Source organism: Melampsora larici-populina (genome assembly GCF_000204055.1).
Source record: "Melampsora larici-populina 98AG31 unplaced genomic scaffold MELLAscaffold_1, whole genome shotgun sequence".
Lineage (NCBI taxonomy): Eukaryota > Fungi > Basidiomycota > Pucciniomycetes > Pucciniales > Melampsoraceae > Melampsora > Melampsora laricis-populina.
The window spans coordinates 3,337,014-3,353,613 of NW_006768765.1; the positions used below are offsets into that span (position 1 = coordinate 3,337,014).

The following is a 16,600-nucleotide window of genomic DNA, read 5'->3' on the forward strand; positions in this document are numbered from 1 at the left end:
CTGGTGTTGTAGATGGGTTGCCTAGCCCGCCGTTCAGAGCTTCCCCATCTACAGTGCTGGTGGTCCTACCCCCCTCAGCTCCCTTTTGAGCGGAGGGGACCCCCCAAGAAGCCTTAACCTCCCTCGTACGGGTAGTTTTGGTTTGACTAGGACTACTAGTTTAGCAATAGATTGGAAATCTATAACACTTGAAATAATTATACCTAATTACTACATCATATCTAAATAGATATCACACAGTAGAGAATGGAAGAACACAACAAACCATGGCATCAGCGGCACAGTTTCTACGAGATCACAAATCAGACTTTCTATACGCAGAGAAGCGTATTCTCTACTTTCTTGAGTGAAACTCTTTTGCCAAGCTTTCACAGAAAATTAATGGTATTCAAAACTCAAGAAACGGGTCCGAGAAGTGTCAAGAAGTGACATCTAGAAACTTCTCGGACACCTCCAAGATGTTTCTGGATGTCACTTCTGGACCCTTCTTGATCGATTTGAGACCCCCATCATTCCCCCATCCCCATCACCTCACCTCTGTCTTGCCACAAACACCTCTTAACAGGTGACTCTTCTCTTGCTCTTCACTCTACACATGACAACTTTGACTGCCATTGCCATACAACACTTCAAGGAATCAACTTGGTTTTCACACCAATCTCCTGGACCAGCAATCTGTCCAACTGTTTGTGTCAGTCATTGTCTTATTCATCTCATCCATGGTTGACTTGATTCTGACTTGAGAAATGCTTTTGTTGTCAATTCATCTCACCTTCTATTTGATCAATCACCTTGAGAAAAACAATCATTTTGAATCAGAATTTAGATCAAACAATTGAACAAAGGCAAACAATTGATTGAAATAGAACGATCAATTGCAATGAAACAATCAATTGAAATTCACCAATCGACTGAAATCCAACAATTGAACAAATGTTAACAATCAACCAAGATCTAGCAATCAATAAATTTTAACAATTAAATTCACCACACTCCCTATCCCATCTGCCAAAAATGATTTGTTTGTTGTATCTTGTCCTGGTCACATTGGTACAAATGATTGTATTTAGATACGGCTTATGTAGCTTCAAAAATGGAAATGAGCCAATGATTGCCCTTGCTACTCATAAGTGAACACGATAACTTTGCATACAAAGCAAATCCGAGTGAAATTCAGTTCCGAGTACATATTTGAGAAAAACAAGATATATGATTAAAAACGAGCACTTATATGTTTGCCAAATATGTGGTTTTATCATTGATCAGACAAAGGCCGAAAGAAGGGCAGGACCTACAAGTGAAAATTGGCGGGTAAGTGATGTGTATGATGGTGTGGTGTTGATCGACTCAATAAGGGTACTCAAAGTAAGTATGTACGTGTACATACTTTTTGCTATATACTTTTTTTGGCGGGGAAGACGAGGCCAAAAGTATATTTTTTTCTTTGTCCCCGCCAAAAAAAGTATGTAGCAAAAAGTATGTAGCGCTACATACTTTACTTTGAGTACCCTTAATGTAAAGTGTGAAGAGATGTGAGAAGGGTCTGTTGGTTATGCACCTACACATGAGAAGAGGATTCTGGAGCCGAGAAACTCCAAGAACCCAGAAACATCTTGGAGGTGTCCGAGAAGTTTCTAGATGTCACTTCTTGACACTTCTCGGACCCGTTTCTCGAGTTTTGAATACCATTATTATGCAGTTCATTACAATGTTTTACACAACTCTATCATTACATAGAACTGAGTCTTGACATTTACAATTAGGTATCATTAGGGGTTCTCAAAGTAGGCCCGGTTTGTAAAAACCCAGTTGACCCAGTTGACTTTTTGGCTGTGATCTGTCAACAAATGTCAACTCGATACACAAGGTTACTGCCAAAAAGCAACCGGGTCAACTGGGTTTTCTTGAAACCGGGCCAACTTTGAGAACCCCTATTATTTAAAGCCTGGTATCACCATCATAATCAGCTAGGATCATGTTTCTCCACTCTGACTTGTTATCTATTTGAAAAAAGTATGTCTTCCCATCTTCTCCTCTTGTGCCTTCCCCTCTATCAAAACCTCCATTGCCCTTCTTACAGATTAGCACAATGCAATTGGTATTCAAGATCCACAATCTTTAATGGATGAAACTGTTGACCACATCTGCAAGTGAACCTGTTCCTGTTCCAGTACCTTTGATGACTGATTGCAAAGTATTATACTCTGAAGCATACATAATTAAGTAGAAGGTAGTACACATCTGTTCATCAATATAATCATAATCAAAGCAGTTTGAAGGATCTTACGTTTTCTGATATCTTCAATCAACTTACTCATGTCAACCGCAAAGTCCTTGGCATGTTGAATTGCAGCTACTACTTGCAAATTTTGAAATTCCAAAAATGCTTTACTGGAACCGATATGGGGTTACGTAATACACATCAGCAATTGTCTCCACATCAAGCCAATTCATATCGAAGTCATCCGAAAATCACCCTGCAAGAGAAGCAAACGGTTCAAGTGGATTACTTACTTTAACTCATCAAAGGGCTTGTCGGTGTACTTATGCATCAGGCTAGCCACCGGCTCCCCTACAAGAGTTATGACCCGTTGTCGCGAAAAACTGAGTGCGACCAGTTGACAGTACGCATCTGATCCCACATCAAGCAGAGTTTTTCGATCGGCAGGTGTGTTTTTCAAGGTTTTCAAACGGTCTACACCCTTCTTCACCGCATTGAGTGAATCGATAAATCGTTGAGTCTCTTTATCAATCGGTAAATTTTTAAGCTTCGGACATGGCGGAAGAGCCTCAACCAATGATAGTAGGACGACTAGTAAGATGAGGTAGGCAGGTCGAAGAGCAAGCATTTTGAGATCTATCGTTCACAAGAAGGGTTTGAAAACTTTAGAGTTTGTAGGTCTGAGTGAAATTGAAACAACTAGTAAGACAGAAATTAGTGAAAAATGATTATGTAGTACCGGACTAATCAGGAATGGAAATCTCTAGTATAGGCAAGGATGTGTAGACGAGCAGGAAGAAGAGAAGTAGAAATTGTGAAGGGTATTGTATTTATAGAAGAAAAGTTGAGAGGAAGGACAACCATCAAAAACTGATCGGCGGTGTAGTCAACCTTCCAAAGATCCACTTCGGTCAAGGTTTTGGCATCATTGATATCCAGCGAGCTTGACTATCGATGAATATAAAATGACTGTGATCACTATTCTTGAACAAGCCATTCAATCCATCACACATCAATCCCAATCATCCCGATGATCCACTTCTGAGTACACTGCTGAAACGTGCCCGTCGCTTGGTTCATCGATCATACTTTTTTCAGCACTCACCGGTATCTGGTATCGAACAAGTCTCTGGAAACGATCTAGCTTACCGGATCCGAGGGAAATAACCTGAAACGAGGCCCCTTCGCTACATCTTCTGACCTCTGTCGCTGTGTGAATTCCTTGCAACAAAACAAATAATGGCTTGAACTTGATAGACTATGACATGATTAGATGCTTCACTTGATGAGCTGAGTGCAAGATGAAAGGTTAGTCAACTCCAATCAGGGAGCTCATGAGTCACACTGGTGTTGGCTGATGATAATGATGTTGGAGTCTCAAGGATGTTGAACAGAGAGTCTGTCAAGTCTAAAAAGCAGTTTATCAAGAAATAAACTCACTTTTGATGTTCATGTAAAAGTCGTTTTTGATCTCCTTTCATGACCAGAATAGAGTATCGCAAACATAAAACACAACCAAACTTGCCCTTAGATGAGAAAGATGGAGATGCAGGTTGATTGTGTGACTGACAATGCAAGATATGGAACAGTGAGATGACACAAGTGGATAGAAAAAATTGTTGAGACTTGTGAGGTGTGGGACACTCAAATTGGCCGCAGGACATCTTAATGGGGCTAGACCAGAACATATGGCAAGTACATAGTAACCTTTCGTTGTCCTTAAATTCCTTTCCTTTATTATAATTAAGAGGATAGGTTTTCTTCAAGACCTCAAGTTGATCACATACATGCCCATAAAGTATATACCTAAATTAATCTTAAAGAATTTCAATCCCTCAAGTATGATTGATTTTTCTCACTTTTGAAATATATATTTAGATGTAAGAAAAAAAAGACAAATTCTTAAAAAAAATCAAACATTAATTAACTTTCCATTATGTGAAAAGAAGAAAAAAAGGGAAATTGATTAAAATTCTATTCCCATTCCGATTCTCAATGAAGAAAGAAAAAAAAGAAACCAAACCCCAAGATCCCCCCCGCAAAGAACCCGACAAATCCATTAACTCAACTTTGATTTTCTTTTAAACACTATAAATCGATAAATCTCCAATCCTTTCATCATCTCTTCTTCTTTCATCTTGATGATCCAAATTCGAAACCGAAGAATTCTCATTCAATTCCATCAATCTTTCCTTTTGATTCTTACTTTCATCTTGAAATCCAATCAAGATCTTCTTAATCGATCCAGCTGATTTAGGTTCTAAATCTTGTGCATAAGTTAATTGTTTAATACAATTCTTCCGATCACCTAAGATCCCATAGACTTTACCTAACAAGAACCTTACATTATATTCAGTTGGTACAGTTTTTAACAATTCAATTAAATCCAGTTTAGCTGCCTATAAAGTTTCCACAAAAAAATCAATACACAATCTCTCATTAATGTTAAAGTTAAATTGAAGAATAAGAAAAAGCCCATCTTACTTGATATTCTCCCATTCCAATCAAAACTTTAGCTCTAGAAAACCTAACAATCGAATCACATCCACCAACTCCATTTCCATGACTAAACCGATTCCCCAATCGGTTTCCAATCTCCAAAGCGATCCCATAAACCTTAATGGCTTCTTTTTCTTCTCCCATCTTTTCCAATACTTTTCCAATCCCACAAATTATCAATGGGTTTTGATCATTGATTTGATAAGCTTGATGAAAAAAATAATGTGCTAATTTAAACTTTTCTTGTTTAAAATAACATTCACCTAATCCAAAATAAGCTGTATAATTCTTTATCGGTTTTCTTCTCAATGATTCTCGAAAGAAGATCAAACTTCTAGAATATTCTGATGTGATTAAACATTCATGTCCTGATAATGTATATGCATATTCATTACTTGTAGAAAGTTGAGTGGCTCTTTTAAATGATTTTAATGCATTCGGATGATCATCTAATCTACTAAACAGATTTCCTGTGGCTATCCATGTTTCGGGTGCAGTTGGATTGATTAATTGCATTTCTTGTGATAAGTATGATAGATGAGTGGTCTTTCTTAAATGCCAAAGAAGAGTTGAATAAATATCCATATGTGTCACAAGATGTGGGAATGCTTCACGTGCTTTCTTGAATGCGATCTCCGCCTGTTCATAAAAAATATCAAATCAAAAATCAGTTTCAACATAGACTTGAAAATTGTTTGGTCATATAAACAATCACATACAGATTTATAATCAAGCATCTCAAATCTAGCACGACCAATCAAACAATAAACTCTCCAACTCTTTTTCTGTTCATCTGATAAATTACTTAATTCATCTAAAACTTCTTCACATTGAAATCGACTTAAACTTAAATAAGATTTTCCAAATCGTTTTAATAAATCTTTTAACCAATTCATCGCTAAACGTTTTTCTTCTTTAAATGATCGGATCCCTTTCTTTCCTTCTTCTTCATCAAATAAGTTTCCATTACTTTTCACCCGTTTCTTTTCTCTGATACCTACTTTCGATCGCGTGTTTTTATGATGATTTGGCGGTGATCCATATTTGGTGTCTAGTTTATCTGTTCCTATACCTCTTTCATTGTTGATGTGATCCTGAGGATTAGGTTCCATACTGAGTTTACTCACAGCAGGAAGAGTATCACTCATAGCGTTGTGTTCATTAGATTTGGTCTGAGATCGACTACGCTTGATACCAGGTAAACCTCGTCCGTTAGAGACCAGTGAGGGAAGTGGTTCAATGACTGGATTCGTTGTCGGATTGAAACCATCAAATGGCAAAGGTGAAGGAGCAGGCATGGGAGGAGGAATATTAGGGTTAAAATGATCAAAACTAAAGCCTTGTTGTAAATTAGGAGTAGATGAGATAGGCATCGAATCAAGCGATCCCATTCCAGAGGGTTCAGCCATACTTGGATCAGAGGGTTCCATTCGTTGGAAGAGCCTTTGAGGTACAGATGGTTTGATAAAATGTCCATTGGTCAGGGCTGATCCATTAGGTTTCTTTCCGGTGGTGAGATTACTGATGGGTCGCTGTGTAGCACCACCGACCGCATGTCTAGGATATGAAAGGTGATCAAAGGAAGAAACTCCAAAGCTACTACTATTTCCATTTTCACTAAACGAATTATCAATCAGCATCGCTGGATTGTTTTGAAGACCATTCGCGCCGAGGATTCGAAAACTGTCTTTGTTGGGAGATGGTCTATGAGTATGAGGGGCAGTAGGATTGGATCGAATTAAAGGTTCTTCAACATCTCCGGAAAAATGTTGAGCGTGTTTCAGATTGCTGAGGGCGCCATGGATTGTGCTATCATCGAGCTCCATATAGCCAGGTAGATAATCTTCTAGAGCCGAACCACCAAAGATACTATCTACATCGATATCAGCATCAGCAGTCGCAGTTTGACATAGACCTTCAAATGCTTCCCAGCACAAATGTCCATCAGGTGCTACTAGAGCTCTTCGATATAACTCGCTTGCTTTCTCGAATTCATGTGATTTGTAAGCGAGAGTAGCCAAAAGCGTGTACGAAGCCGAGTGTGATGGAAGTGGGTTCACTAAAGAGTTCAACAAAGCATCTAAGAGGAAAGAACACGAAAAGTGAGTATCTTGTATGCTGAAGAAGAAGATGGACTGAAGTTGATGTGATACCTTCGTTAGGATCTGTTAAACCGAATTGATCGATGGCTTTAAGATAAACTTCTAAGCCTTCCTTGGGTCGATTGATGAGATTACAAGCCTTCGAATAAACTAAAGCACATCTCGTACTAGCTGAATGAGCAGCTCTTTGTTTACCTTTAAGAGTTTCATGATGATTCCAATCCCAAAGAGATTGATCCATTTCATCTATTGAGTTTTGAATATTGAATGGATCATCATCTAGTAATCTAGCTTTTCCTTTTAGATTAGGTTCATGAAGAGGTTGATTTTGAAATTGATGTTGAGGAATGAAGATTGGAGTGTTTTTCAGTAAATGAACTGTAGCTTGATGATTACCAGTACGTAGGAGTGATAGTGAAAGTAACCAAATCGATAATTCTGAAGAAGGAATGAGAGCGTGTAATCGTTCTGAAAAGAAGAGGGCAGTATGAACCAATTCTGATTTAAGAGAGCTTAGGATGATGATGACTAGTAGATTGATGAGTGAGTTTGATACTGGTTTTGGTTTAGGAGATGGACCTGGTAAAGGAACATGGTTGTTGTTGATATTGTTGATATTGTTATTATTGTTTGAAGTGGTAGTAGTCGTAGTTGGTACTGGAGTTGAAGTTGAAGTTGTTTGTGGTAATCCTGATTGTGATTGTGATTGAGAAGGGAATTGAGGATGATGAAAGCTTCTACTATTAGAAGTAGCTTGATTGATGAGTGCTGATGACATTCTTGGTGGTGGTTGAGTAGTATGTGGAACTCCGTCAGAAGTCTTCGTGGTCAAGTTGACAATCCAAAATTACGATCCGATCAAATTCAATCACACACTACCACTCACTCATCGGTACTTTACGGTACCGGTCATCACCATCTGCACAGTGCACACCACATGACATCTGCCATAGATATCTCACATTTTCCATGCCAATCCCTCATAAAGAGCTCAGCCTTCATGGCTCCATGATCCAAAACTCAATACATCAATCATCTCCAATACATACAGAGTTCTCAAATTCATAGGCATCATCCTCACAATCATGACATCTTTACTTCTCATTCTCATAACCTTACATCAGGAATGAATTATCAATAATGATTCTCAGATGACCGATATGTGCTTATAAAAATTAAATGGAAAAATACACATTCCCAATTCAAACTCAAAAAGAAATAAGAATTATCGTTCTTGATCACCAAGAGCACATGTATAAATAAGCAGTAAAAAGAAACCCAACGGTACATCTTCCTAATCAATAGTTTACCAACAAGCAAAAAGAACAACAACAACAACAACAACAAAAAGGACCTTGCGAGAAAGAAGAAAAAAATAATCCAGAAATTCATAAATCCATAAATCCAAAGACATGTATGTAAAAATCAAAATAAAGAGAGAGATACAAAACCAAATCAAAAACTATCCAAACCAAAAAAAAACATCCTATTCAATTCTGACCAAAAACTTAAATAACATTTGGTTTCCAAACGAAAAAACAAGAACTAAAGAATGATTTTTGTTTTTCAAAACATAGGTGGTGGTGATAAAACTGGATAACCTTTTGTTTCACCACCACCTTGTAAGATTTCAACTCTTATATTAAATTCAAGTTCACCTGTTTCTTCTATAAACCTGACTGCACAATAATTTCGTCTGGCCATGAATCTAGGATTATTCTAAATTAACCAAAAAAACCAAAACAATCAAGATTAAATTGGTTTGAAGATCTAAGATTTGGTATGGATTATTTTTGGTGATGGAAATGAAGAAAAAAAACAAATGACTAACAAGTTTAGATCCATCTGTATCAAGATGAAAGACGTCTATCATATCTTCTTTGGTTGAAACATGATGTAAAGTTTTATGAGCTTTTTTCGAGATTAATCCCATCACTCCTATCAATGCTACAGGAGGTGGAGTCTATAAGAAGAGCGTTTGATAGCATGATATTCAGTATAAATGTTTTAGTCGGCGCTAGGGTGATCAAACTACTATTAATCAAGGGACTGACATTGACGATAGCCGAAGAAATGACATTCTGAAAAACCAGATTAAATCAAACGAATCAAATCAATCATCAAACTAGTATAACTTATATCGATCTGGCGAGAAGCTTACAAGCATATATCTTGGATCTTCTGCTGGGTTCAATGAACCTTTCATTGATAAGAATCTTCCAACCGCAGCACTAACAAGGTACGAAAAAACACAGACTGAAATAAGTTATCAAGTCAAAATAAATGAATGATTAGGGTCAAAGGAGCTTTACCAATGTACGTCTCCACTGAGGAAAGCGATCCGAAACTTCCTATCTACAGCTAATTTTTGACATTCGATCACTAACCAATTCCGTTCTTGTTTATGAGATTGTGCACACCCTATCAAAGAGAGAAGATAGGAAAATCAGATATCAGTTATGATGAACTTGAACAATAGATTGAAAAGAAGAGTGGGCTCGGAGAGTTAACAGCCCACGAGCTGGAGATAAAAGAGAATTGCTTGATGTTCACAGTGATCATTCATATCGTCTAATAATTCAGGATCTGCATTGAAATTGTTATACTTGATTCGAACAAAAATGGAATAAGAAAGACATAAACCATGAGCTCATTTCCTCATCATACGTACATGAAGGTCTGTTTACACGAGGAAATCGTCATGACCACTTACAAAGCCAGGTAATAATCCACACACATTAGCCGCTTTCAAGACAGGATTAGATCTATTTTGCAAGAAGCGTTCAGCAAATACCATACGTGGGTATGCAATCTAGACACGAAAAAGGATCATAATCAAATAACACAAGTTATTTTCAGTCAGTATGTTCATCAAACTTGAAAAGGTCACTATGTAAACAATCAAAGAAAATCACTCACAGGAATCCCAAGTAAAAAGATCAAATGTGTCACACTAGATGGTAAAGTACGACAAGCATTGAACACCACTTCGTATGATTTACTACTACAAACTTGATCTTTTTTACGTTCAGATCTACAATCTAATAATAACATCCAAACTTGAGGTCCTAAATATGTTAAAAAAGAATGATTTCGAAATGGAATGTATGGACCTAATCCACCAAGTAATAAACTTGAATGAACATCTGATTTCGGATTGATCGAATCATTGAAGATTCCATCGGTTTCATCTACAATGAAAAGTTGGAACAATAGGTACCAAAAGTAACCTCGTGATCCGATTGTTGAAAAGACTGCTGAATACTGAAGTTCATCGGGATACGAACCACTATAGTTTGACAGATTCCAAAGATGATCAGAAAACTGATTTTAGAAGATTGTGGGCTGAATTACAGATGAAAATCATTTACAAGCCATCAATAATGTCATGATCATCGAGCATGTCTGTGTAAAGGCACATCAGGATCATTTTATCATATTGATACATTTTAAAAGAGAAGTAGAACGCACTGAGCATAGGTATACAAGAGATAGCCTTTCCAAAAGCGCCAGATCTAAACCAATTGCAATAATGAGAGAAGAAAAACCGATCAAGAGCAAGTGACATAGCCGGAGTCATAACAGCTTGAGATTTTTTCTGTTGATCTTTTTCCGTTAACCAATCAGCCAATTCAGGTTCTTTAGCAATCGGATCACAATAAAGTTGATCACCACCACCAATCAAAACGTGAAATGGTAAAGCTTTATGACGAGTTAAAAGATCATTCCAAACTGGATCAGGTCCATTAAAACTTTCTCGATTCACACCGGCTGAGAATCCATTACAAGAATGTCCAACCCATCTCATGTTTTGATTAATAGCAGGAACATAAAATCCGATTTCGGCTCCATGATTAATTGAATAACAAATCCGACTTTCTCTAATTCCCATTGGGATCCTTAATCTAAATCTCCAAAACGTATATGAATCTGTTGTTCCATTATAAACATAGATTCGATCGGCTGTTACAGTTTGACAAATTTCTTCTGTGTTTGCTGAAGCTTCAGATGAAGGTGCAACGAATCCTGGATCTTCAAATGATGGGATCCATCTCATTTGTAACATTGGGGTCGGACTGTATGTACTGCTTTGATCCGCTGTGACGATTAAACAGAATCCTAACCAGGTTTGAGTGGTGAGATCGACCGTATCGTATCGTAACATTGGTCCACACATGAATGTTAAATGTGGTTCCAAAGTTCGGTTGGTGACATGCCTCAAAAGAGAAGGACGTTGATTCGAACTTGCGCTGTTCACATCTGCAGATTGAGGTTGACCTGGATAAGGCCACGGTGATGGAAATTTGACGGGCGGAGAGACTGTTTCATCAGGCCTTTGCGAGGTGCTTGTATGAAGTGGATGGGTCTCTAGGGTGGGTCTTTCGACATCGTCAACATGGTCCGGTAATGGTTCGACTTCTCCTATGCCTCCAACATGATGATTTCTGTCATAGCGATCTTGTTTCTCGGCCCTATGTCGTGCTCGAAAACCCTGCCATTGAAACACGCAGATCAGTAACGAATAATTTCAATGACACGAAGGTGGTTTCGAATTGCTTTTCAAACGAACCGGTTCATCCATGATGTGAGATTATTTGCTGAACCAATCGAATGCGAAAGTGGTGAGTTTATATTATATTGTAGAGGGGAAAAGGAGCTTGCAACCAAATATGTGCAAAGTTGAGTCGATCATTGATGGCGCTGTTGGTAGACTCTTTTTTATAGGGACAGCTCGGCCCCGGGACACGCGCAAAATTAAACTTCGGCTGGGAAAATTTCTTTCGAAAAAGGCAGATTGACTGAGAAACGCGAAACGCATGTGACATAGTTTTATCATTTATGGAAAGATCTCTTTCAGTCTCATCAACCAACACTTCCCTGGTATGCCCTCATGTTCATTTTTCTGATGAGATCCATCCACATGGGACTAACCCGAACCGGCACTCTGGCACGCTTCACCGGTGCAGCGCGCTTTGTATGTAGCGTCTCAACGCGGCATCTGGCCCACGAGACACATGGGTCAAGAGCAGCCAAGAGCCAACAACTCGGCAAAACTTTTGTCTTGAACAGCTGCTAAGACAATTCTTTGTGAGGTTTTACCGTGACTTCTAGCTTCCACACCTGACAGCCTGGTAATGTCCTAAGTTTGTTTCTTGAGGGGGCTCTTATTAGATCATCAAGTGGAAAGTTGGAGTTGGTCAAAGAGGGTCAAAGTCAGTCATCAAATGACAATAAACATCTAAACCCAGTGTAGAGATATTTAAGTGAAAATGTTGGAAATCCAACGCGACCTATTTACATGTTTCCAATTCTTGAATCTTGACTGACCTGGCTCCTTTGTTTCCTGTAACAGGCTTCCGCTTTAAGGAGCTTTACAATATGGCAATGCTGATATTTCATCCTTTCATTATAACTCTGTTTGGGTCTTTAAGGTTTTAGATCATCTTCATATATTTTGGCCTGCATCAAGACGCACTCTCCCTGACAAGTTCATAAAACCTTGTATGTATTCCCCCCCATCAACTGGGTACCCTATTTGTTGCTGGCATGGAAATTAAACAACTTAAATGGACATCCCAGGAACTCGTGGTTGAAGTTCAAAAACTGTGATGACAACCATGTTTTTGAAGGAGTAGTCTTTGTGTCAAAGACTCATCGTCGGAGTTGAGCAGCCATATCCAACATTTCTTTGGCAAGCTTTAACACCATGCGCCTAGACCACGCATTGTAGTCATAAGTAATAAGAACGTGAGAGATCCAGAATTTCTTCCTTGATTGCCCCATGGTTATAGATACCAAGTTGGTGCTTCCGTAGCATTGTTCAAAGATACCACTCTGTGCACGATACACTGCACAAGACTTCAATGAAATCGGTTTTTGGAGAGGAGTACGAGCCTATCCCATAATTTTCGTAGCGAGTTGGGTGTTGAAAGAAATGTCAAGATATCCAAATATACAAGAATCAGAGAATGCTGTGTATAGCAGGATAGATAGCGCAAAAGGGGTAACGGGCTTAAATGAGTGAGGGTTAGAATGTTCGAATTGAAACCGACAAGGAGATTGAGAATGTGGTCAAGCGATATAAAATCCGATCAGTACGCCTGGTTGGATCAGGTATATGTATCTTCTGGCTAGAGATAGGTCGGATCCAACGGATAGTTAAATAGATATCCAAGATGAAAGGGCGTCTTCAGATAACCTCGTCATATTTGTGGCTGCGAGAGCTAAATCACTAATGTTGAGATTCAGGTTGAACTCGATTGTTGGAGGGCATGATGATAATCTGCCGTTGAAGGAAGATCATCAGCCTGAGAATTCAACACCCGGTAAAGTTAGATATCCTTCTCATCACATACCTTCAGCCAGTTCTATGCAAGTAACGTTGGCCTTGAGTTTATTCAAAGTTTCCACATATTCATCCTCCTCCACGCTGTCGTAGACAATACCCCCGCCTGCTTGAAAGTAGACAATCTCATCTTTGAAGACCATCGTCCGAATGGCTATACATGTGTCCATGGCACTAGCATCAAAGTTGAAGCGGCCTACGGCTCCAGCGTAAGGACCACGTTTTTCCTTCTCTAGCTCAGCCACCAGTGTGATGGCTTTGAGCTTAGGGGCGCCGGAAACCGTACCCGCTGGAAAGATGGATCGGAACGCGTCAAATCTGATGGTAAGCATGAAGACACAACAAGCGAACGGTTAGCGCTCTTTCCGTCGAAGCAGAATCGAGATCAATCAGGTGATCCAGGCAGTAAGTGAGCTGATGTTTGCCTGACCTTGTCAACCCATCTCTTAACACGCCACTGACCTGACTTGTTAAGTGCATCACATGGCTAAACTTCTCCACTTGCATCAAGCTATCTACATTAACGGTTTCAGGTTTACATACTCTGTTAACGTCATTACGGGCCAAGTCAACCAGCATCACATGTTCAGCTCGATCTTTAATGGAATTTTGTAATTCTTGTGCTAGTTCAGCATCTTCCTGCAGAGTTTTGCCTCGTTTGATGGTTCCAGCAATCGCATGATTTTCTACAATACCGCCGGGTGAGACTTTACATAGACATTCAGGTGATGCTCCTACTAGCTGTACCGATCCTCCACAGTTGACGTAGAACATGTATGGCGATGGATTAAGTTGCCGAAGTTGTCTTTGTAGAGAGATGGCTTGGGTCAGTGAGACCATCGAGACCTTATGAGTAGTCACATCAAAAACTTACCTGTAGGCATTGAAGGGATGTAGTTTGGACGGCTTATGAATCCGCTGACTGGGTACAGCCTGGATGATATTTCCTTTGACAATGTGTTGTTTGAGATTGGTCACAAACGACTCGTACCCAGCTTTTCCTACATTACTCTGGGCAGCTATCCGTTCTGCAACAGGTGGTATTGGATCCTGTTGTGGAATTGGGGTTCTTTGCTCGTCCTGTAACTTACAAGTAGTTTTGACGATTTTCTCACTCGCCTCGTGATATGCGAGTTTGATGTCTTCGGGCGAAGGAGATGCAGATGGCAAAAAAACGTGAGAGACGACCTTGATGGTCTGAAAGACATGATCAAACACCACAATTGTATCGCAGATCATGAAAACCGATTCTGGAATTCCGATCGAATCTGATAATGGACGTTGAGTAGTCGGCTCGAAGTGAAAGATAGAATCATACGCTACAAATCCAATCGCACCGCCTATTTGAAAAAGATGTGTTATTGGAAACTGTATTAGTTTTCGGACCATGTAGACGACATGTTGAGTCCATGGAAAGAGGAACGAAGCGATGGGCGGTACATACCAGTGAATGGAGGTACACCCGGGACGTCCACGTAGATATACTTTGACAATTCTTTTTCCAATGGTACCAATGGATCACCTTGAAGAGGTTGGTTCGGTCCAGTCCTCAAGACCTTCGATGGATCTGATTATCGACCACAGTGAAATGAGAAAAATCGTCCGCATATATCGAAGGTCAACTAGAGAGGCTGACGAACTAGATCCCACAAAGCTGTACCTGCTCTGAGACACCCCTCCAACCACACTCTCTAACAGAAAGCTTTCTACACCTTCAACACTTCCATCCTCTGAATCTGACTTTGTGTCTGCTCTTTGTTTTGCTCCATCGGTGAGCCTCAGATAGGCAGCGACTGGGGTGAGTAGGTCGGCAGGTAAAGAGACATAGATCGGTACGCAGTTTCCTTTCTTCTTTCGTAAGATAAGATCTTCAACTTCCTCTCTCGAGGGAAAAAAACGATGTGGAGTTCGTGATGGCGTCTGTTCGTATAAGTTCATGCAAATTGCTTCTTGAAATATTAGCTGGCGAGCATACATAGATCTCAAGGCAAGAACAATTTCGAAGCTCGAAGAGTGTGCCTAACCTGTTTTTCAGATACTTGATGGCTCTTGGCGGCACGATCCATGGTGATATTGAAAAGAGATAATTATAGTGGAAGTGCGGAGGTACCGAAATGTGAATGTGGAGCAAGACCAAAATCAAAAAATAGAACTGGGGCAAAAATTCGCTGCACGTGATTGATTACAGGTTTGTATGTATGTAGCACGTCACAACTCAAGGCCATTCTGGACTCTGGAGTCTGGACACCTTCACAGAAATCTCTTGGGGCATCAGAAAAGCAATCAAAGCTGGAGCCTAGATTCTAGAATGAAGCACTGAAGTTGAAGCAGCATACGGGGCTAACTTGCAGCCCAAACACACCAATAACCTTGTCCACCCTAATTTGGCGCAGGCCAGGTTTTGTTAAGCTCAAGTCAAGTGCACTGTCAGCTTTGATCCTTGACAAGGAGATGTACAAATGTATGTAGGATTGTAAACTTCAGGTTTTCCCAGAAGCATTTTTAGGAGTCTCAAAATCAAAAACCCAAATGAAGATGGTGTTTGCCAAAGTTACAGTCATATGAAATTTACAAAAAACATTCCAGTTTCCATTTTTCAATAGTTTTTTTTTGTATTCACAAGGACCTATTTAATCAGCACTTCAATCTACATCAGCTGTTGCATATACTTATCACGGGTTTGGCTTGATTTATCATATCTCATAAATTATTTAGTAGTGGACTTCTTCCTTAAAATTCCTCTTGTCAACATCACAAAGAGTTCAAGATATATTGATCAAAAAGTAGTTATGGATTGTTGAAGTGAATAAGAAGTTGAGAAAAAAAATTGTAAAGAAACCATAATTGACTAGAGTTCCTTTGCAAAACCACTCTTCATAACCTTCCTCATTGATACATCCCTTGCAAAACCTTACATGTTGGAGCTTGTATGGAAAGAGTATACCACAATATTACATGCAACTTGAAGGCCTATACTTCAAGCACTGAGATTTTTCTTTTTCTGAAAATGCATTTTCCAGAGGTACCCTGAAAACTCAATTTCTAGAGGTATCTGTGCATCAGTTTGAAAATCATGAGTTCCTATCTCATACTTCATGACACCACTTATGATCATTTAGATTCCAGTCCCATCAAAACATCCCAGCTACCAGACTGAGTCTATACATAAAATTCACCGAAGCTGTGGATTTTATTTTGTGATAAACCTAGATTTTCTAGGCCAAGATCTGGATCATCTTCATGTTTGTTATATTTGACTATCCTATTGGGTTGAGAATGAGAGTGATGAAATGGGTTCTGTCAGAGTGAGTTGTGAGGTTTTGACTAAAGCTAGGGGTGGTTTAGCTCCTTTAGGGTTAGGTCTCAGTTTTAAGAGATCAGATTGACCAAAAAACTTGAACAACCTTTATCGAAGACTTCATTTCGAACTTT

At 39.3% G+C, this 16,600-nt stretch overlaps 4 protein-coding genes across 4 annotated transcripts; all 4 read right to left on the reverse strand.

Annotated features, from left to right (window-relative positions):
• Positions 1–2,219: 2,219 nt before the first annotated feature.
• On the reverse strand, positions 2,220–2,849 carry MELLADRAFT_101417 (uncharacterized protein; the record flags this gene model as incomplete). Its single annotated transcript, XM_007403842.1, has 2 exons — positions 2,220–2,391; positions 2,515–2,849. 2 exons carry the CDS (start codon positions 2,847–2,849, stop codon positions 2,220–2,222), a joined length of 507 nt encoding a protein of 168 aa, XP_007403904.1.
• Positions 2,850–4,302: 1,453 nt separating this feature from the next.
• MELLADRAFT_32578 (uncharacterized protein) lies at positions 4,303–5,616 on the reverse strand (the record flags this gene model as incomplete). Its single annotated transcript, XM_007403841.1, has 3 exons — positions 4,303–4,620; positions 4,706–5,359; positions 5,440–5,616. 3 exons carry the CDS (start codon positions 5,614–5,616, stop codon positions 4,303–4,305), a joined length of 1,149 nt encoding a protein of 382 aa, XP_007403903.1.
• Positions 5,617–8,388: 2,772 nt separating this feature from the next.
• On the reverse strand, positions 8,389–11,008 carry MELLADRAFT_46460 (uncharacterized protein; the record flags this gene model as incomplete). The annotated part of the gene is made up of 10 exons (XM_007403840.1): positions 8,389–8,541; positions 8,654–8,785; positions 8,877–8,903; positions 8,984–9,053; positions 9,135–9,243; positions 9,376–9,427; positions 9,536–9,634; positions 9,742–10,111; positions 10,194–10,227; positions 10,294–11,008. The coding sequence occupies 10 exons, from the start codon at positions 10,997–10,999 to the stop codon at positions 8,389–8,391; spliced, it is 1,752 nt and encodes a 583-aa protein (XP_007403902.1).
• A 2,059-nt stretch (positions 11,009–13,067) lies between these two features.
• On the reverse strand, positions 13,068–15,234 carry MELLADRAFT_87149 (uncharacterized protein; the record flags this gene model as incomplete). Its single annotated transcript, XM_007403839.1, has 7 exons — positions 13,068–13,105; positions 13,179–13,486; positions 13,599–13,973; positions 14,043–14,508; positions 14,613–14,735; positions 14,809–15,088; positions 15,193–15,234. The coding sequence occupies 7 exons, from the start codon at positions 15,232–15,234 to the stop codon at positions 13,068–13,070; spliced, it is 1,632 nt and encodes a 543-aa protein (XP_007403901.1).
• Positions 15,235–16,600: the final 1,366 nt, after the last annotated feature.